Below are 20,653 nucleotides of genomic sequence, written 5' to 3' on the forward strand. Positions count from 1 at the left end.
GACCACCGGGTCAGGACACCGACAGCCGCTACTTTGCAGAAATTTTTCTGGCAGAACATCGTATGCCGCTTCGGCGTACCCAAAGAAGTAACAGTTGACAATGGCAAGCAGTTTGACTGCACCACATTCAGTGTACCATCCGCAATCAAATGGGGCAGTCGAAAGAGCGAACGGCATCATCTTCTCCGCAATCAAGAAGAACATCACAGAATAGCCGAAGGGCAAGTGGGTTAACGAGCTACCAAAAGTAATCTGGTCTCATAACATGATAGAATCGAGACCAAAAAAGTTTACTCCTTTCAAGCTCCTCTACGGCAAAGAGGCAATGACACTAGAAGAACTTTGACATGGGTTATACAGAACCGAAATGCCGGACGAGGACATCAAACCAACGATCGATACGATCGAAGCCATCAAGACACAAGAGGCAATCAACCTCGGCAAGTACCAGGAGGAAACCCGAAGGTGGCGCAACAAGAAGGTGAGACCTCGGGAAATCAAAGAGGGCGACCTCGTACTCCGTCGCATCCCAAAGAGCAAGCAACAAGGTAAAATGCACAGCAAATGGGAAGGACCCTTCATAGTCACTTCGATGGCAAGACCCGAAGCCTACAGGCTTCGCACACTTGAAGGAGTTGAAGAACCGTACTCCTGGAACAAAGACATGCTTCAGCGCTACTATGTCTAGTCTCCCCTCATTTTCCTTTTTTGTAATAAATTGTAATATAATTCAATTAGTTTGAACAATGTATTCAAGGGCCCGTACTCTTTTCCTCATAGGGGAAGCCTTCGCGCAAATCGCTGTGATTGCCGAAGGTGTGAGGTTTTTAACGAGGCGGCAACCCGATGTAACCCCTTGTGAAATATAAACAAGGTCCCCATAAAAAACTATCCTTTGATAAGGCACCGAAGCATCTATCCTCCTTCGTCGCAGCGAAGGGGGGAGTCATCAGTGCGTTGTACGTGATTAACACTTCGAGAAATGAGCCCAGGGCTCGCCGAGCTGAACGGCCCGCAGCACCCTTGGGCCTCAGTTCTTATTTTTTCCCAGTCGAAAAGACCTTCCGCAAAGTGCCGAAGGCAATAAAAGTCCCTCCGCGCCAAAGCGCCGAGGGTATGGAAAGTCCTATCGTGCGAAAGCCGAAGGCCCAGGGCTTGCCTAAGCGTGCTAAAGAGCCAAAGGCCCCCTACAAAAAGTCCCTCCACGCCAAAGCGCCGAGGAAATGGAAAGTCCTATCGAGCGAAAGCTGAAGGCCCAGGGCTTGCCTAAACGTGCTAAAGAGCTGAAGGCCACCACAAATAAAAGTCCTTCCGCGCCAAAGAGCCGAGGGCATAGAAAGCACCATCGTGCGAAAACCGAAGGCATTGAAAACCTTCGAAACGACGACAGTAATGTGCCCCACTCTTCCAAGAACGCAAAAGGGGGGGTGGCGCTTCACGAACAAAAATATCGCGCACTCGCAGTCGTGGGACACCCTGAACAAACAAAATAGGGGTGGCGCTATGCAAAATATAAATGGCTTCGTAAAATATATAAGAATCATTTCAATTATGAATGTCGCCCTCCGATCATGCAAAAGGGCGTGGCGCTTCGCAACAACTATAATGCGTCCTCGAAGGGACAGAAACTCACCTTAATAGGGGTGGCTCTTCGAAGAATAAAAGAAAAGTGGGGCTTCGCGAAGCCGAAGACCCACATTCGCAAAAAAAAAACCACCCTCCAAGCACAATGAAGGGGGGGTGGCGTTTCGCTTACAAAAATCAACACTGTCCTCGAAGGGACTCACTTTCCGGTCAAACAACATTTACACTTATATTTACAAAAAGGGCTTCGCCCATCAAATTGAATACATTGTTACACTCGAAGTTTCCTCTTTGAAAACAACGCGGTCCACATCTTCGATGACCATGCGGACCGCGCGGTCAACTATCTCTTCGGCCGTCTTCCGCAAATATGCTTCGAATTCCAGGCCTAAAAACGAGCGAAGCTCGCCGTGAGTCTCATTCGGACATAATGTCCCCTTGCAGACGATATACAAAACATCCGACATCGGAGACTTCGTCGACGGGTTCCGATTTAGGCTCAAGAAGACCCCTCGCTGGCGTATAAGGGCGCTCCGTATCTAAAATACGCTTCATCTCGTGACGAAGCGATCTATCAGCAAGAATCTTCGCCTGTCTCTTTGGATCACGCGAAAACTCAGCCCAAAATTGTTTGGACTTCGCGTTATCCCTATCATATTTCCGTTCCAAGCGCTCCAACCATTCCGCAAACGAACCCCAGGGATGATCATAATGATACTTAGCCCAGGCCTGACCAGCAACATGAAAAGAACCAAATCGCATCCATAAAGGCATGGTACCTTCGGAGATCCACACAGGTTCCAGTGCAGGGTCCTGCACAGACACCGAAGGCATTAGTTTCTTACAAAACATTGTTTCCTCCAAAATAGTTACATCTAGAAATCATTGCCCCGTGGCATTTACATCGTCTGTAGAGGGAGCGCCAAGGCCACCTTTGCCCTCAGCAATTGCTGATGCGCCGCATGCCGAAGTGCCCTGAAGATTCCCCGCATTGGTAGGTCCGAGGAAGGCGCGTGCGAAGGCTTCGGCATTGTCTTGAAGCTGCGAAGGAAAATAAAATTAGTATCAAAACAGAACAGAACGGCATTGCCCAAAAAGACCGCAAGCAAACCTGTTTCTGAAGTCGCTCCGCTTCAGCCCGGACGAGGTCCCTCCCGCATGTCTTGAAGAAACTTGCAGTAAAATTCTTCGCAATGTTCTTTGGAAGGGGAGGAAGAGCTTCGGGGCGGACCTCGTCTGGCGAAGGCCATTCAAAAGTTGAATCGCGCATTGAGCGCAGTTGGGACTTCGTCACGGCAGCTTCAACACCACCGCCTTCAGGAAGCAACTTGCAAAACGCATCGCTAAGGGATCGCACCGCCACCGTAGCGCTTAGGTCACCCATTGCACGGTTGCAGGAGGTAGCCATGGAGACACAGGCGTGAAGCCAGCGGAACAGCTCAGATATAGAAATCGAGTTGGCAGTCGGAGAGAGGTCAGGAGCAGACAGGCCCATAGTCCCAAGGAAGGCAGCGATATCACGTTGCAGGGGTTCGGCACCAGCACGAACAGCTTCGCAGTAGGCATTAACCGCCTACGTAGCAGCCTGCTCCCGACACTCCGCAACCTTTAACTCTTGAGCCTTCTCTTCCAGCGACCGGCAAAGCTCGGCCGCCTCAGTTTGGGCGGCTTGCAGCTCCGTCTCTGCGCTGGCGCGCGAAGCAGATAGCTCGGCTTCAACCACGGCCTTCTCCTCCTCCAGGCTACGAACCTTTTGCTCCAGACTTGCGATGCGCAGAGGCTGATCGCGCTCCGCATTCAAGAGTCGACTGGCACACCTCGCTGCAACATAAGACTTTAGCGCAAGGTCTTCGGCACATTGCAGCGCGTTCTCGGCCCCAGTCAGCATGAGCCTTCACTCCATGAGCGAAAAGCAGAATGAGCCAGCCGCTTCGGCCAAATAGTCCCGCTCATGCTGCCCGCTCTCGAAACGAATTTTCCCGACAACCTGGCCACCGATTAGCTTCGCATGTCTCATCCCAAGAGCCTCCACAATCTCCGAAGGGTTAGACTGACTCATCAAATATCTGCTGCTATCTGAGGAGTCCGAGTCGTCTGAGCTACCCTCGGCGGCAATATGTTTCCCCTTCACGGCCGCACCAGAATACGCTGCATTAGCTTCCTCCTCCTCCTCCTCGCCCGAAGAGGACGAAGTCGTCCTCTCGGCACGCCTCTCGACTTCCGCACCAGAGCCAGCAGCACTGCGGGGCTTCGGCGTAACCTCATCATCACTCTCCGGCTCCGGCTCACTGAATTGGAGCGAGAAAATGGGCACCGCACGCTCCGGAGCCACATTAACAAGAGCAACGGGGCTTCGCGCTGCCGTTGCGCTGTTCCCGCTCGACTCCACCTTGTCCTCAGAATCCCCCTTACTATGAAGAGGGGATTGCGTGAGAATGGCGTCGATAAGACTGGAGCGCTTCTTTGGAAGCGTCCCTCCGCTATCGTTCTTGTGTTTCTTCTTCTCCAGAGCCCCGGTGTTACCACCGCCCTTGGACATTTTCTTTTGCTTGCCCTCGGCAGCACCCGAAGGGTCCCCCTTCGTCTTCTTACTCTCCTCAGCCTCTTCCAGCCGAGCGTCGGCGGCGCGTCGAGGAGCCTTGATCTCGAAGAAGGCGAACACCCGGTTGTTTCGAGTGCCCCCCAACTTGGACTCAAGCAGGGTTCGCTCCTTCGCAGCTTCAACGCCAATGGCCTCATCCGCCAGAGCTTCAATGGCAACGGGGTCCACCTCTGCGCAAAAGATACAAAGGAACTTAAAAAAACAAAGATACGACCAGGATCTTACCATCCTTTGTGATCCCGAAAGACGTAGAGAAGTTGGGCATCGGAAGACCACCCACATGCTTCTCCCTTCCCGCCCGCGAAGTAATGGACCACCCTTCGCGAACGGGAAAACATTTGCAGGCGATGTATTCCTCGACGATATCGCGGGTCCCGAAGACCTTAGACACCTCGCGAATCATCGCAATGTGAGCCTTCGCTTCCTCCGTCCCTTTGTCCACCTCCACGGACAGAGGCTGCTCCCGGAGCGGACTGAATTCCCTCACCACGAGAGGGTGGGTTCGCGTCACCTCGTCAACGGAGACCTTGTGGTAGAACCACATCGAAGTCCAGTCCCCCTCCTGTTGCGATAAGCAACGACGAGGCTCGAAACGGTGCCGTGGAAAGTGAAGGTATACACACCAAATTGGGGCTCCGCCTCCGAAGTTGTAGACACATCGCCCGTCTTCACGAACACGGTCTTCGGCTGGAAATGGCATCTGAAGAGGCGACCGAAGCCCGTAGCAGTAGGCTTCAGCATGCAGGTCTTCGTCTGCCACATGTACAGGCTGAGCCGGACGAAGGACGTCGGTGTCATCTGGTGGGTGTAGACGTCGAAGAGCTTGAAGATCTCGACCACAACCGGATCCAGCGGGAATCGAAGGCCGGCGATAAAGAAGTCGCGGAAAACCACGACTTCGTCAGAACGAGGCTTTGCCTCAGTCTCCCCGGTAGGAGGAGGCCGTGCGAGGCCAGCACCAACGACACCTCGCTTCTCCAGGTCTTCGATCATGCCTTGTGTCATGTAGCTCTTCCCGAGGACGTTGGTTCGACGAAAACGAACTCGATCGCGAGGCGCCATGACTTCGAAAGAAGCCATCGCGATCGAAGAAAGAAGCCGCAGCGGCCGAAGAAAGAAGCCGCAGCGAATCAGTCGACCAGCGCAGTGCGAAGGTGTCGGAGAGCAAAAGCAGAGAAGACGTCAGGGGCTGGGGGCTAAGGCGTGGAGAACGTGAGCTCCCCCCGTTCCAGTTTATATAGTGCCCCCCAGCCCATGACGCTTGGGGGGGGCGCCGCCGACATAAAATGTCTGTTTTGCCCTCACACCATGTTGAGGGAATCCGAAGAGGCGTAGGGATAACGACATCTTTTGCCAAAAACTTTTGTTCCGTCTTTTTCTCAATTTAATTATTCTATTTAATTTCGCGAAGGAAACAAAAACATTTCCTAACTTCGCCAGCAGGCCTCCCTCTTTCTCTTTTGACTCCATAGATATTCAGGTCGTCCTCGCGCGCTCGTACGCCCGAAGGGTGGCGCTTGGGGCTGCGTTTCACGCGCCAGAGAGTCGAGCCTTCGGGTGCCCCGAGGAGCATCCGAAGCCTCGAGGGGCTACTGTTGGGGGAGCCAACTTCGGCCACGGTGCGAAGACACCGGGACGCGACGAGGCACGGGACGGAGCGAAGGCCTCGGGGCGAAGTGGCTTTGAGACGAAGCGAAGGCCTCGAGGCGAAGTAGCTTTGAGGCGATGCGAAGGCCTCGAGGCGAAGTAACTTCGATCAAGGCCCCAGATCGAAGTGCGGCGCTCGACCCGTCCTGCACGGCGGCGAAGAGTAGACAGCGAAGGCGCCTAATGTCGAAGGGCTCCCAGCACTGACAGAGGCCCACATGTCGGGCCAGCTGTGATCCACTGAATTGTCTATAAACTTGATATTACCTAAGAGCACACGGAATATTCTGTATTTGTGGCAGTTAGAGGGTATTGTAGAAATTTTGACCAGTGGGTAGTTGAGCCATTGGGCTATAAATACACCCCCCCTATAATTGTACATGGGATTGATTATTGGAGACAGAGCAATTACAGTGTTGCTTTGATTTTCGTACTGTTATTTTGGTCTTGACTATTTTTCCCTGGGCTTCGCCCTTGTCGAATAAGCTGTTGTGACTCTCCTTCAGCCCAAAAAGTGTCCTACACCAACAACCAATTGGAGTTGGAGATGCACGATCACCAATTTGCACCCTAACCAAGATAGTACTTGTTTCTCTGCGTAAACAGGTGAAGACTCCTAATGTTCCAGTAAAATCGATCTCTGCTGTAATTGTTTCTCGAATTCGCCCTGCAGCTGAAACTTTCCCCAGTACTGTAATAGGCATTAGGCAACCAAATCAACATACAAAAGTTAATTTCTGACATTATCTGAATTAGAATATCACAGCCCTACCAAATAATCATACTCATAACTATGCAACACAAATCTTGTCTGTTCTGAGTTCGAATTTGAACCCAGTACTCAGCAGTCATGGTTTAGAAAGAAAATAAACAAGCCGCAGACAAATGATAACATTCAGATCCAACACAAGGCATAGCGTAGCTAGAATACACAATCTGATAATGGAGAAAAACTGTAATAACCAACTGAACAAACGGTACATGGCAAAACGACTTGGCAATGTGACAGAAGCGCTGCCAGATTGACCATAAAAACAGGAGACAGGGTCAAATATTTCTGAACGTTCCATATTTTTTTATGAGCTCCGAGCTCCTAAATACCTGACCTTACATCCTACATTTTAAAAAAAAAACTCATCTCACACTATGCTATCACTCTTCCTCAGAAAATAACAAAGCTTCATTATTTCAGCAGAGCTCCAATGCCATTTGAATTCTCTCACATTCCTCAAGCATCTCTCTTCAGGATTCAGCTGTGTTAAATGGCATGCCTCGAATATCTGTGCCTTCCCAAATGGCGGAATGAAGTGCACTCAAAATCTCTCACCAAATCTGAAGAAAATGGTCCCAGTACCAGTATTGTGATCAACAATGTACTCTCCCCTTACCAACCCAAGCTTGACGCCAACACCATATGAAGATCCATGACCAACACGTCTGAAGAATTCTGTAGGGTTCCCTTTCACGTCCTTAGAACTCCCAAGGTCAGTGCCATGTTCAGCAAATGCATAAACATGGGTGTTCCTTACAGGGATGCGCAACTCAGTAGCAAGCTGAATAGATTAACAGACACAAACATTAATTACTGCACCACATTGCGATGCCCAAGTGACAATACAGGTACTAATTCAAAAGCAGTGAATCAAAACGAATATGTGGGAAATATATCTTTATGGTGATTGGAATGATGCATGGTATGAAATTCAAGAATTCCCTGGTAATGCATACCTCAAGAATATTCCTAGAAGCACCCAGTTCACCGTTACTAAAGCCCCTAACAGAGTAAGGCCCTCCAAGTGCAAATGCATCATAGCTTGGCAAATCTCCCACACAGCCAGCGTAATGACCATGAAGAACCAAGACAGCTGGTAGTGGCTTGCCAGCACCTTTCTCTTGCTTATTTAAATTGATGAACTTTGTCAGTGTAAGCTGATGACGGTTGAAGAATGGGTTTTTGCTTCCGATGCCAAGACCTTGGTCCAACTGCAACCAAGGAAAAAAATTTCAGTATATGTATTTTACCATGAGAAACTCTAATAGTCAGTAATAAAAATCAGCGCAGAGTTCAACATAGAGGCTCAAAAACAATTAACATTGAGCCAAAAAAGAGCTTAAAAAACATTTAATCGCAAGCTTTCATCGAAACATTTGGTGCACTGTACCAAGCCTTGAATTGAAAAAAAAATCAAAAGATGAAATAAAAGAAGGTATAATGTGTCTCTTTTCAAATAAATAAGCAACATTGGGTCTTATTTAAAAAGAGTCTTACTTAGTGCCACAAGAAAAATGATTGAACCTTGAAAGCTTACTGTAATGTATGTCCTCGAAACCACAAGGGTATAGATAGCATACCTGGAAAATGTATCTGTCTCCAATAATTGCACCATTTACAAACTCGGTATTGTCTTGAGTTATATTAGCCTGTAGGAATGCCATCCGATCAACTCCAGTGCCACTAAGGGTTGTGGGAGGTCCATCCATGCTCAAACCACCACTAGGCATTGCTCGAGAACCATGGGTACAGATACTATTAGTTTCATCACGCGTTGTAATCTCTTCAACCACAAGGCCATATGTGAATTTGCTTTGCCTCGTGAAGCTCTGAGAATCCAAATAGTAGTTTCATCATGTTACAAATATTTCTTGAACAGAACCATGCATAAGATTGAGTGAACATAATATTGTGCAAACCTCTGTTATGTTGGCTTTGAATCCAACTCTATCAATCCAAACAGGTGGAGCTTCATCCATGTTGGGACCAGCAACAAAGACAGGACTCAATTTCCTGGTGTTGAAGCAGCTAGTTTTGAATGTGCGGTTCTTACTACGGTCATCCACACCATCCAAGTAAGGATGGACATACTCAAGCTTGAATGAAAGATCATCCTATAGATCAAAGAAAAAACACAGATAAGTGCACAGTGTAAGAACTATATATAAATGCATTAGCAGAAACCCAACAAGAAGACAGTTAGATGTTAGCCTATCCAGCACATATAGAGTACATCGCCAACAAACACACAGGTACTTCTTAATGACGCTGACAAAGTAACAATGACACATCACATGACTGTTTTTTTGTCAGAGAACTGCATCGCTTGCCAGTGTGCTACATTTCCATCATAATGGAGTGGTATTAAGGCCAATAATACTTAAAACATATTTCAACAGAAAAATAATGAAGTTTCAGGCTTCTCTATGACAGAAGTGTTAAATAAATATAATTCCTTTCAGATGCTATGTAGGGCCATTGCTCTAATTGTTTATGGATTAGACATGACATTGTAAACAATGACACATGTGCATTTTAAATACAGCAGTCTAACGAAATAGAGAAACTAACATAAGATCAAGAATGCCACACTGGACTCGCTCATTGTTAAACATGTTCCTCTTACAAGTAGATAGCACCAAGTGACCAAGGTTATAGTAACCAAAAACTGGAGACAACATAGCTCACAAAAAAAAAATCATCACCAACCAACCTGAGGGTTCAGTAGGTTGCTGGAGGTAACAGAACCAACAATTGATCTGTTTAGGCCATAGATATTCCGGTGCTCAAAGGACACAGTTCCTCCAGGTTGAATGGATGCCTAAAAGGAAGTAGCCATAAGATATGAGGTTCACAAAACAAATAACAAGAGGTATTTTATTCCTATAGCTTTTGTATAGCAATTATATATAAAGAATCCAGAAGGAACAGATGTTTGAAAATCAAAATGTACATTACCAGAGTTGGTCTGCCTTCACGACCAGGTACAATACTCCATTCTGTGCTTACTTCAGCTGACTTGGGTTCCAATTCCTTAAGCTTAATTTCAACTACTATACCCCCTTCCTTTGTCTCATCAGGACGTGGGTTCACTTCAATATTGGAAAACAAAGCAAGTGAATTTATATTCTTCAGAGCTTGTTTCCCTGCTCCGATGTTAAAGATGTGGCCAGGTCGAAGCTGTAAAAGATTAGTAGAGTAATTACAGATTGAATACTGAAGTCGCAAACACACTAGGAGAAAATTCATGTCAGGGCAATGAGTATTGGAGACTCATAATTAAATACGATGCACTCCATACAACATTTTTTTGTCTTTTTCTTGAAGACCAGCAGCAGCAAACATAACGGCTAACATCAAGTGTAAGTACGTATGCATGCTACAGGCCATTTTCATTATAAATCCATATAAGTCTTCCTAGAGGGCGGCTCGTAAATGAGTTGCATTAGTCAAATAGAATGTCATAAGAATTACCAGAAGCTAATCATCATAACATGTTTAGTGATGGTTGTAGCCAATATACCTGTTGCGGCAACTCTCGGTCTATGATAGGAAGCTGGGTATTCCCTTCAACAATATTTCCAAGCTTATCCTGGAATTGGTACTCCACCTTGGTGATGTCTCCTTCAACAACCTCACACACAACCTCATTGGTGTTAAGGTTTCCAAAGTTAACCACCTGGGCACATACAAAACCCTCGTTGTGGTACCACTTCTGGACATGGTCCCTGATCTTCTGCAGCATCCTGGCGCTCACCTTCTCCTGCTTCTTCATCATTCCCAGTACCTCCCCACGTACACTTTCCGGTAAGATGCAGGGCTTTGCACCTCGGACACGCTGCTGGTAATCACGTTCCTGCTTGCGGAGGTAATCCATCTTCTCCCTCTCTGTCATATCCTGGTCGAAGTCAACCTGCCCCGACTGCGACATGAGCCCCACATTGATGCACTTGAACTGCTTCGCGGCACTCCACACACTCTCCACAAAGGAGACAGTGAGACCAATGGTGTTATCCGGCTTGGGCTTCACCTCCAGATCAACCCGCTCAAACATGCCACAGGAGACGAGCGTCTCGAGCTCCTTCAGCAGCTGCGACTTGGTGTACACACCACCGGGCTGCAGGGTGACCATTTCGAAGAAGGAATCCTCCGGCCCAGTGTAGGCGCCGCCCCCACTCGCAGCACGGTCGAAGAACTTGAGCTCGGACAGCTTGTACCTCTTCAGCCCGCTGAGCTTGGTGAGTGGCACCGTCATGTTGACCGGGAGCCCGTGGGCGTCCCAATCCCCCGACGACTTATCGTCCGCGTTCGCCGCGCCGGCGGAGAACAACTGGGACCAGAAGCCCCCACCCCCGCCGCCGCCGGCACCACCGCCCCCCGCGCCCCATCCGCCGCCGCCACCGAAGAGACCCCCGCCGCCGCCGCCACCGAACACGCCAAACGAGCCGAGGAGGAAGGCCGCGCCAGAAGAGGCAATGAAGAAGGCAGCGCCGGTCTTAGCGGCCTCCGAGAAGAGGGTAAACACCGCGGGGAGCTCGATCCTGGGCTCGGTGGGGACCGGGTCGCGGCCGGGGTGCGCGCCGGTCGAAGCGGCGGCGCGTATGGCGGAGGAGGATGCGCCTCCCCGCCGCGGACGAGCGGCGGATTCGTACCTGGCGGACGAGATGGATAAGGCTTGCCCCGCGTGGGGCTGCCCCCAGCCGCGCGTGGCCGCGGCGGCGGCGGCGGGCACGGAGGTGGAGGAGCGCCTCCCGCCTTGGCCGCGGGGGCCCGCGGGCGGGGAGCGCAGCGAGATGCCTTGGGAGGTTAGCGCCATTTCCGGCGAGGGGGAGGTGTCGGCGTGGGTGGGTGGGGGAGAAGGCGGAGGACGGGAGGAAGAGAGGAGAGAGGAGAGAGGGGCGGTGCCTTCCTCGCCTTCGCCTGCCTGGCGCCCGGGTAAGGGTTTGGGTCTCCCCCCTATCTTTTGCCCCCCCGTTTTCGAGTTTTCTGTTGAGGGTTTAGCCGCGGCGCGACGCGCCCTGTGCCGCGAGCGTGGGCGCGGCGGCGGCCCGTGCTGGTGTGTACGTATTGCGGCTTGCAAAACGCCCTACGGTTTGAGGGGCTCTTTTTTTTTTCCTTTTCTTCTTTCCTTTTTCTCGCGTGCTCCTTTTGTGTGCCTTTGCTGGATTACTGCCAGAACAATCTTCGAAGCTTTGCTCGTTGCTGATGCCGTGACTTGGAAGCAATTTCCAGTGTGTTGTGTCATTGTGTGATCGTGTGCATTACAGAGCAGGCTGCTCACCGCGGTGGGCGTATGTAAGCTGTAGAGTACAGAAACCACTGCCGGTTTCATCGTATGTACGTTAATTATGTGCTTTCTTTACGGCTGGGAATAATAAGTCCTGTATTTTATGCATAAAAAATGTTTCATCTCTCCTTTAATTATACACGTACTGTACATGAATCAGCAAATATGATACGTTAAACGCCTTGTCAAAAAGACGGTGTTTGCACATCGATCAACCTGACGTTGCGGCCATTGCACATCAATCAACCTGACGTTGCTTGCTGCCGCTACCAGCTCTCCGCCGGCTGCAGGTAGTGCTGCAGCGACTGCACCTTCTCCTTGCCCCGCAGCTTCCGGAACGCGCCCAGCTCGATCTGCCGGATCCGCTCCCGGCTCACCCCGAGGAGCTGCCCGATGTCGTGCAGGGTCCGCGGCCGCCCGCCCTCGATGCCGAACCGGTACCGCATCACCTGCCTCTCGCGCGGGCTCAGGCTGCCCAGCGCCCTGTCCACCTCCTCCTTCATCAGCCACCGGTGCAGCACCTCCTCCGCCGTCTCCGCGCTGGCGTCCGGCATGATCTCCTGCAGTGCCCGTGAAGCGAGTTCAGCTGCCACTGCGTGCTCGCCTAGAGCTTCGACATGGAGGAGGACGATCGAACCTGGTATGTCGCGTCCGTGCACCCGACCTTGCCGGTGAGGGAGACCGTGTACCTTGGGAGGCTCATCGCCGCCTCCACCCGCCGCATCGGCATGCCGGTGTCCAGCGCGATCTCTTCGTTGCTGGGCAGCCGTTTCAGCTGGCGCTGGAGCCGGCGCCAACATTCCTTCACTCGGGAACTTGCTTCGGCCATGTGCGACTGCGGAACGGCATGAGAACTTGTGGGCATCATGGAACGCCAAAACGGAGCTGCGACTGTGAGCAGCATCAAGAAATCCAAAGTTGAAAGTTCAGGGAGGAAGAGAGCATACTGGCAGCCGAATTATCTGAGTCTGTTCTAAAACAGACTTGCGTACCGCTTGTTTGATCCACCAGTGAGAATACGTGGAGAATCTAAAACCCTTTGAAGCATCGAACTTTTCCGCGCCTCTTATCAAGCCTTGCATCCCTTCCTGCCATGGAGAAATGGAATGCAAAATGTGAGATTCAAACAGAACAAATGAGCGATGTTTCCCTTATTTTCTGGAAGAAGCACATGTGCAGCACCTGAATAAGATCAGAAAGCTCCATTCCGGGGCCTTCATGCTCCCTTGCAATTGAGATCACAAGTCGCACATTAGATTTCACCATCCTGTTCTTGCAGTAAACTCCGTGATTCAGGCGTTTCCGCAAAGTGCTCTCGTCGGTTCCAGCTGCTGCCGCCCACTGGGAGAATGTTGGCTCGCCACCGTTATAGTGTGCAAGCTCCTTCTGGATAGCCTCCAGTTTCAGAAGGTCCTGCATACGTTCATTGCGGCAAGCATGATAAGCTTAGCCTGATGGTATGGTAGCAACAGAACAACAGTAATTGGCAGAAGCACGTGATGAAAAATCAAGAAAATGATTTGTTGATTTCCTCGGTTGGGAAAAAAAAGGTCCGCTGGTGATCAGCGGCACCTTGCTGATGCTGCACCAAGAAGAGCACACCGAATTATCTCTACATAAATTTGCATCAAGCACGCGAGAAATTTTCGTAAGCTATGACTCAGCAATCTAGGACTGATGCGCACAATGTGCGGTTTCGTTACGACGCCACTAGAACAAAGCGGCGCTGCAACTCTCTGCATTTCACCATCAGAATTCAGAAGAACTTCAGAGTACAGAGCACAGGCTACAGGACAATACTGCAAATTGGGTTTTAATTTGTGTCTCGTTACCTGAATGCCTTCAGAGAACTCGACTTCCTGCTTCGCCGTCAGAAGCCTCGGGCCGGTCATCTTATAGAAGCATCCCAGAGGATTCCGGCAACCCTTCAACCGCTTCTTACTCGAGGACGACGTTCCGCCGGGCTTACCCTTGCTGAAAGACTGAACCGCCTTCATCGCCGCCCTGATTCTCCGAGCCCTTCTCTCGGACCGACACGCCGACTTCACCGCTACGATGCCCTCCGTGCACTCGCCTTCATCCTCGGACTCGTCAGTGAAAATGCTGCTGAACTCTTCGCCCTCCAGCAATCCGAGGCCGGCGCGCCTGGACTCCCACCCCGCCTCGGTGCGGCGGACTTCTCTTGCCAAGAAGCTGCCCTCTGAGTTATCACGCTGAGGTGAGTCTGTCCGGTGGTCCCTTTGCGCCATCCGGGATACTTCTCCGGCGAGCTCGGCCGCCGCTCGAGCCAGAGCGACGGCCTCCGCGGCCGCGGCCGTCACCATGGCCTCCTTGTTGAGAAGCTCCTCACCGAAACCCCCCTGGTCGCGGCATTCGAAGAAAATACGACAAGAACAGTTAAGGAATGCCCCAGTCCAACCCATATATCCTTGTTCAGAGATCAGACGAGATGGAGTCATGGAGATTGACGTTACCGGAAGGGTTCGGTGAGGCGAAGGCGGCGGCCCCGGCCCGACGGATAAGCACTGGAGAAGCTCCGCATCGACGACTGCTGTGGATGCCACGGAGCAATTTACACGACCTGGGCGGGGGCCTGCGCCGCCGGCGGGTTCCCTGAACACCGCTGCGCGGGTGGAAGTGGGGCACTTGAACCGCGGCGGCGCGAGGAACGCCATCGACGGTGATCCGTAGCAGGCAGAATCTCAGCAAATGCGCGTCGAGGTGGTCGCGGCCGAGCGGCGTATTCCTAGCTCAGAAGCCAGCTCCGTTCTTTGCCGTGGGGCGGTGAAAGTGAACGCGTGGACGAGCAGGGGCGCGGCGAGGCTGCGGGGAAGGAGAGAAGGCGGAGGGGGCGCGGGAGGAGGAAGCGGATAAGAGAATGTGGGGACGGGATAGTGCGGAAAAGGGCGCTTTTTTCTTTTTTATATTTTTTTCTTCAAATTCGCAACGAGGTCTCTGGTAAAAAAAAAGTCATGTCGCCCCCCCACGGGCGACAGGGGCTTGTCGCCCACCCCAGGGGCGACAGGGGCATGTCGCCCGTTTGGGGGGGGGCGACAGGGTCCCTCCCCCCTATATAAGCCCTGGCCGCCATATGCCGCCATTGCCTTTATTATTTGAGCCTAAAAATTCAGAAAAAAGAGAGGGGTGAGGAGAAGAAAAGCGGCGAAGCTCTGCCGAATTGCGTACTTGTGATCTACCGGTAACTTCCGTATGAATCCATTGATATTGTATAACAATTTAATTTAATTAGCGGATTAGCTGAATTAGATTTGGTGCTTTAGAACACTCGTTTAGTATTACAATTTCAGTACTATTACAGACTTGTTTTTAAATTAATTATGAATTAGAATAGAATTATGAAAGTACCTTATTCATATTGCAGCATAAGGCAATGGCTGCCTCCAATTGTGGAGGATTTTCATGGACCGAAGAAAAATCTAGTATAATACTTGATATCATGACCCATCTTGTTATCAGTAAGAAGTTGGATCCGTTAGCGGATGGTACGATAGAGATGGTGTTGTCCAAAGTAGTAGAGTTTAAAGATTTCACATTATTTCGAGGTATTACGACGCAAGATGTAAAGGGACACCTGCTAGAACGTCGGAAGATATACATGAGAGTATGTGAACTAGCGAATCATCCTAATATCATTGGATTCTTACAAAGTTCTTGTAAGATATGGATGCGGCCAGAGGTGTATGAGATGCACATTAAGGTAACTCTCATTCAGTTGTAATCCCGTCCGTCATTTATGAAACAGTGACATTATTTTTTAATTATATGCTAGGATTACCCCGAGGACACGGAGTTGATTAACAAAACGATACCAAATTTCCGTAAATTGGTATGTATCTTCGGTGGACTTATGCCGCAAACTAGACGAAGGAGGTGGATAAGATCTTCGGGTGATAGTACTTGGCCTGCGCAAGAACAGATGCCCGGAGGTTCGTCGAGTTATGCTTCAGCACCTCAACCACCAACTTGTGTTAACTGGGATGACGACATGGATGACTTCATGCCTCCCAAACCATGGCCTTCAACACATGATGTTCCTCCCCCTTTACATGAACCTAGAATCAGAAAAGAGACAAAGGGAAAGACAAGAGGTTCGTCAAGTCATGTTGCACCACCTGCAGCACAAACTTGTATTAACTGGGATGACGACATGGATGACTTCATGCCCCCCCAAACCATGGCCTCCAACACATGATGTTCCTCCCCCTGTACATGAACGTATATCCAGAAAAGAGAGAAAGGGAAAACCAAGAGATTCGTCGAGCCATACTACACCACCTGCAGCACCACCATCTATCAACTGGGATGACGACCTAGATGATTTCATGCCATGACCTATAACATATGATGTTCATCGGTTTAAGATGTATTCGCATTTAGTATTGTTAATGTTGTATTATGCTTGTATGTATGTCTCGTACCTAACTTGTATTCACTGGACATGTACATAATGTCGAGTTTGAATCGTACTTAGTCATAATGGAGCATCGAAGTATAAACATACCATCTATTGTATGTAATGAAAAATACGAGAGTGATCAGAGGCGAACGTTGAAGTGTATAAATAAGCGGTCCACAGCTATCTCATTACAAATAAACATCAGAGATTCAAACATCAAATATATCTAACCACCCCTAGGGCGTCGGACCCTCTTAGCCCTCTGCTGGGCACGGACATGGCCCTTGGAGCTTTTCACGTCACTAGAATACTAAAAAGCACATATTTAATTAATATAACGATAAGAAATAAGAACTAAGAAATACATTACATAATGTGAACCATCAAATTTTACATCATAATACAACAATAATGAAACACACATCACACATGCAGTGGCATGGCAGAACCCGTTGCAAACTACGGTAAATAGATTCCGTACTAACCTAACATGCCTTAGGTAATTTAAAAAAAAACTGAACAAACACAACGATGCAGCATGTTACTAGCACTAGGGTAGTCATAGTAGCCGTACCCATACGTAGCAAACTGCGTTGAGCCTTCTCCGCAGTATCCACTCATTGCAGGTGGTGCAGGCGGTGGTGCCGGAGGCACAGGGCCCTTCTTCTTGTGATAAGGGCAGTTGCAGTAAGGAATAGTGCATGGTTCATCCTGTGAACCGGCAGCATTGCTGGTATCATCAACTTCATCGTCTTTGTTACCCTCGCTCACTTCCTCATAATGGTTCACCTTGCATTCCAGATCAAAGATCTTTATATGGAGGTACTCGATGAACTCCTGAACAGAATCAATTGGTGCAGGATCGACCCACCTGCAGATCACAAGTGCTGAATCCGGCAGGGCTTCGCCGCTTCCCTTCTCCTCATATCTCTCTTTTTTTCTGGATTTTTGGTGGAATTTTCGGGCTCAAATGAGGAGGGAATGGGGGTCGGATCCTTATATAAGGGGGGTACCCCAGTCGCCCGAGGGGGGGGGCGACAGGCCCCCCCTGTCGCCTGTTGGGGGGGCGACATGCCCCCTTTTTTCCAGGGACCTCGTTGCAAATTTGAAGAAGAAAAAAATTACACTTAGGGCCTGTCGCTCTATGGGGGGGCGACCGGGGGGTATTTTTGAAATATTTCAAAACAGACATATATTTTTAAAATTTTTATTTTTTTTAAATATAAAAAAGAAAAAAGCGTCGGAAAAGGAAGCGGCCAGCCGGGCCGCCGGTCAGGTTATGGGCCGGGCCAAGAGCAGCAGGCTATGATCTATCCGACCACGTTGTGGGCCGAGCCGAGAAGACCAGGCTGTGTGATCCATCCGGCACGATTGGAACAGGGCCCAGTAGAAGTGTAGAACGTGTCCATGCGGCCGTCGCGGACGAGCGGCGCGTGCAGCGTGGACAGGTCGTCCCCGGTGAGGCGGTGACGAAGACGACGGGCACGCGCGGGTTGCCCGGCCGGCTGTACCGTACTGCCGTCTACCCCGGGCGCTGCACGCTGGCGGGGCTGTCCGCGATGTTCATCAGCGTTGCGTTCACCACCGTGTACAGCGTCGCGCCGGCGTCGTGGTCGTTGATGAAGAGGGCGCACATCCCGGACCGTGTCCGCCGCCTCCCGGTGCCTCTGCCTGATCAGCTTCGCTCATCATGGTAGGTCTGCTGATCGCATCCGCACAACAATCGGGGATCAGGCAAAGAAGCGGAATAAACGAATCTTGTGAGCATAGTTGATTCCCATCTAGGCGAAGAAAAGCTCGCACTGGATCCTCATCCAAAATAAAATCCTAACAGCCGACAACCTCGCGCGTCGGAGCTGGCCACATCAAACCCAATTTGCTCTCTGCAATGCAATGGGCCTTTGGAAACTGGCCAGCACCTTTGCTTACTTTGCCCTTTTGCCCAGGCAGTTTGGCACCAGGTTCTGTCTTGGGAGCGCTTGGACCTCCCCCAAGAGACCAACCCCGCAAATTACGTTTGCATAAGTGATTGGTGGGAGACAACAGCAAAGATGGTGCACAAGAATCAGCGTCGCAATTTCAATGGCTTGGTCATATACATCATGTGGAACTTGTGGAAAAAGAGAAACCGGCGGATTTTTGAAAACAAGCTCCTTTCGATGCAGCAAGTGGCAGAGAGAATAAAAGAGGATCTTGTGCAATACAGAGCAGCGTTTAGTAATGCAGCTAGTTAAAATTGGCAACATATCCTATGCAAACCAGGCATCTTGTGGAAACTATGGAAACTATAATCAAAGCCACAGGATCCTCATCCAAAGGCTAGGAGAAGAGGTGGGTTGTTTTAGCACTTAGCCCCTCCCACTCATCCCTCCTAATCCCAAAATTATGCAAATCCCCCCGCTGCCAGAGACGGATCGGATGCTGCCCTCCTCCCGAAAGGCCGCCGCCCTCGTCTGGGGATTTGCAGCGCCATTGGCCGCTGCCAAGGGACTTCACCATCCAGTCATCTGGCCGGAGGAGCTTCTGGCCGGAGGAGCTTCAAAACGAGTTTGCCTGTGTCTCGCGACGCTTGTGTCTCGTTGCCGCCCTAGTCATCTGGCCAGAGGAGCTTTTGGCCGCCGCCCTAGTCTCGCGACGCCTGAGACTTCTCTGGAGTCCGGAGCTCCTGCCCAGTTCAGCGTTCCTGCCCTGCAGTCGGTTCGCGCCGCGCAGCGCCCGCGCCTCGGTGGCGCGGCCGAGGAACCAGAGGTGAGTGCACCCGGCTGCCTGCTCCGCGCTGTAGAACTCCCACTTCTTCATGTAGCGCGCCTCCAGACGTGTCCGTTAGCAGCTCGTTTAGGTAGTTGATGCTGTGCACGTCGCGCCACGACAGCTCGAACACCAAGAATCCGTGCAGCGCCCGGCTCAAGTCTGCCACCGCGAACCACCACCTCATCGCATCGCTCTCCCCGATGGCGTCGGCGACCGAGGCGGCGGCCGCCGCCGTGGCCAAGGTCGGGACCTGCTTTGCGCGCGAGTTCGCAAACGGAGACATCCTGTACTGCAAAAAAACTACTTGCACGGATCAGCTGAGGAGGCTTCGATTCGTCGGCGGCGGCGACGCGACACGACACGATTTACCTTGGTGACCATGAACTGCCACAACCTCGCCGACCGCGACTGCTTGGCCGACAGCCAGGGCTGGTTGTCCTTGCCCACGAGGATGAACACCTTCTTACTGAGCGGGGCGAAGTAGAGGAACGCCTGCGAGATGTAGGATTGGATGTCCCTACCTGCACGACATGGGAATCAATCCTACGCCTTCATCCTTGTACGGATCGTCTTCATCCCAGAAACCAAATTGATGAACAAGAAATTACCCAATCTACAGGCCTGTCAAGGGGTAGATATCTGGCAAAGGCTGTGTTGGGCGAGGGCCCTGCACCTCCAGGGGCGGGATCTCGCGAGGGACCCTGGACTTCCAGGGGCTGCGTCCCCCTGATGGCGGAGGGGTCGTAGACCTCCATGGGTGGCGCCCCGTTCTAGTCCACGGCCGATGGAGCTCGCTGGCCGGGCAAGGGGCGGCGGAGCGCTGGAGGCGGATGTGGTGCGGCGCAGGTTGGGGGAGAAACAGGGGAGGGGGCCTGGGCGACGGAGGAGATGAGGTGCATGGGGTTATCCATAAAAGTGTGATTATTTGGCCTAATGGTGGGAGGGGTTAAGTGCTAAAACAATCCACTTTTTTTCTAGCCTTTGGATGAGAATCATGTGGCTTTGATTGTAGTTTTCATAGTTTCCACAAGATGCCTGGTTTGCATAGGATCCGAACCCTAATTTGGGTTCCAACCCACGGTACCCGAAATTAATACGGGTAGTTCGGGTATTGGGCCACGGTACCCGAAATACCCGAACAACCCGAAATGATTTGTTTTTTCATCTATGATTTGATTTGTGTGCTTCAAAACTATGTTTATTAATTGTGATATGTGAAGTGTGAACTGTCACGGTTTGGACGTGTGAAGTGTTAGTTAATTTCGTTTGAACTGTCAGTTTGGACGTGTGAACTGGATGTATGGTTGGGTGTATTTGATTTGATTTTATACTGCATATGTGGAGTTCCAGAATTTCGGGTAATTCGGGTAAAACCCGAACCCGAACCCGAATTTTCGGGTACCCGAATTTTCGGGTACCCGAATTTTCGGGTTCTTCTTTTTCCCAACTGATTTCGGGTATCATTTTTGGAAACCCGAAATTCCTAAAACCCGAACTACCCGACCCGAAAATTTCGGGTAACCCGAATGCCCGGCCCTACATAGGATACGGTGCTGTTAAAATTTTAGTTTTGGAGAGAAGGGCACTGAGTTT

General features: G+C 50.7%; 2 protein-coding genes across 2 annotated transcripts; both read right to left on the bottom strand.

The window, feature by feature from the left end:
* Positions 1 to 6,700: 6,700 nt before the first annotated feature.
* On the bottom strand, positions 6,701 to 11,530 carry LOC120693189 (protein TOC75, chloroplastic). The gene is made up of 7 exons (XM_039976612.1): positions 10,129 to 11,530; positions 9,564 to 9,785; positions 9,319 to 9,426; positions 8,525 to 8,719; positions 8,186 to 8,434; positions 7,562 to 7,816; positions 6,701 to 7,386 (listed from the first exon to the last, which is right to left on the bottom strand). The coding sequence occupies exons 1-7, from the start codon at positions 11,419 to 11,421 to the stop codon at positions 7,147 to 7,149; spliced, it is 2,562 nt and encodes an 853-aa protein (XP_039832546.1). The 5' UTR covers positions 11,422 to 11,530; the 3' UTR covers positions 6,701 to 7,146.
* Positions 11,531 to 11,971: 441 nt separating this feature from the next.
* Positions 11,972 to 14,788, bottom strand: LOC120693190 (RNA polymerase sigma factor sigB-like). Its single transcript, XM_039976613.1, has 6 exons — positions 14,367 to 14,788; positions 13,725 to 14,252; positions 13,075 to 13,305; positions 12,840 to 12,980; positions 12,530 to 12,727; positions 11,972 to 12,452 (listed from the first exon to the last, which is right to left on the bottom strand). The coding sequence occupies exons 1-6, from the start codon at positions 14,565 to 14,567 to the stop codon at positions 12,159 to 12,161; spliced, it is 1,593 nt and encodes a 530-aa protein (XP_039832547.1). The 5' UTR covers positions 14,568 to 14,788; the 3' UTR covers positions 11,972 to 12,158.
* Between the last annotated feature and the right edge of the window lie 5,865 nt (positions 14,789 to 20,653).

This window comes from Panicum virgatum, chromosome 9N, assembly GCF_016808335.1.
Source record: "Panicum virgatum strain AP13 chromosome 9N, P.virgatum_v5, whole genome shotgun sequence".
NCBI classification, from domain to species: Eukaryota; Viridiplantae; Streptophyta; class Magnoliopsida; order Poales; family Poaceae; genus Panicum; species Panicum virgatum.

Coding starts and splice junctions, on each gene's coding strand:
- LOC120693190 (XM_039976613.1), bottom strand. CDS start 14,567: ATGGCGTTCCTCGCGCCGCCGCGGTTCAAGTGCCCCACTTCCACCCGC. Junction 14,253..14,366: donor CGCCTCACCGAACCCTTCCG/GTAACGTCAATC, acceptor TGCCGCGACCAG/GGGGGTTTCGGTGAGGAGCT. Junction 13,306..13,724: donor AGTTCTCTGAAGGCATTCAG/GTAACGAGACAC, acceptor GAACGTATGCAG/GACCTTCTGAAACTGGAGGC.
- LOC120693189 (XM_039976612.1), bottom strand. CDS start 11,421: ATGGCGCTAACCTCCCAAGGCATCTCGCTGCGCTCCCCGCCCGCGGGC. Junction 8,720..9,318: donor GCAACCTACTGAACCCTCAG/GTTGGTTGGTGA, acceptor TTTGATCTATAG/GATGATCTTTCATTCAAGCT. Junction 8,435..8,524: donor TCAAAGCCAACATAACAGAG/GTTTGCACAATA, acceptor TTGGATTCTCAG/AGCTTCACGAGGCAAAGCAA.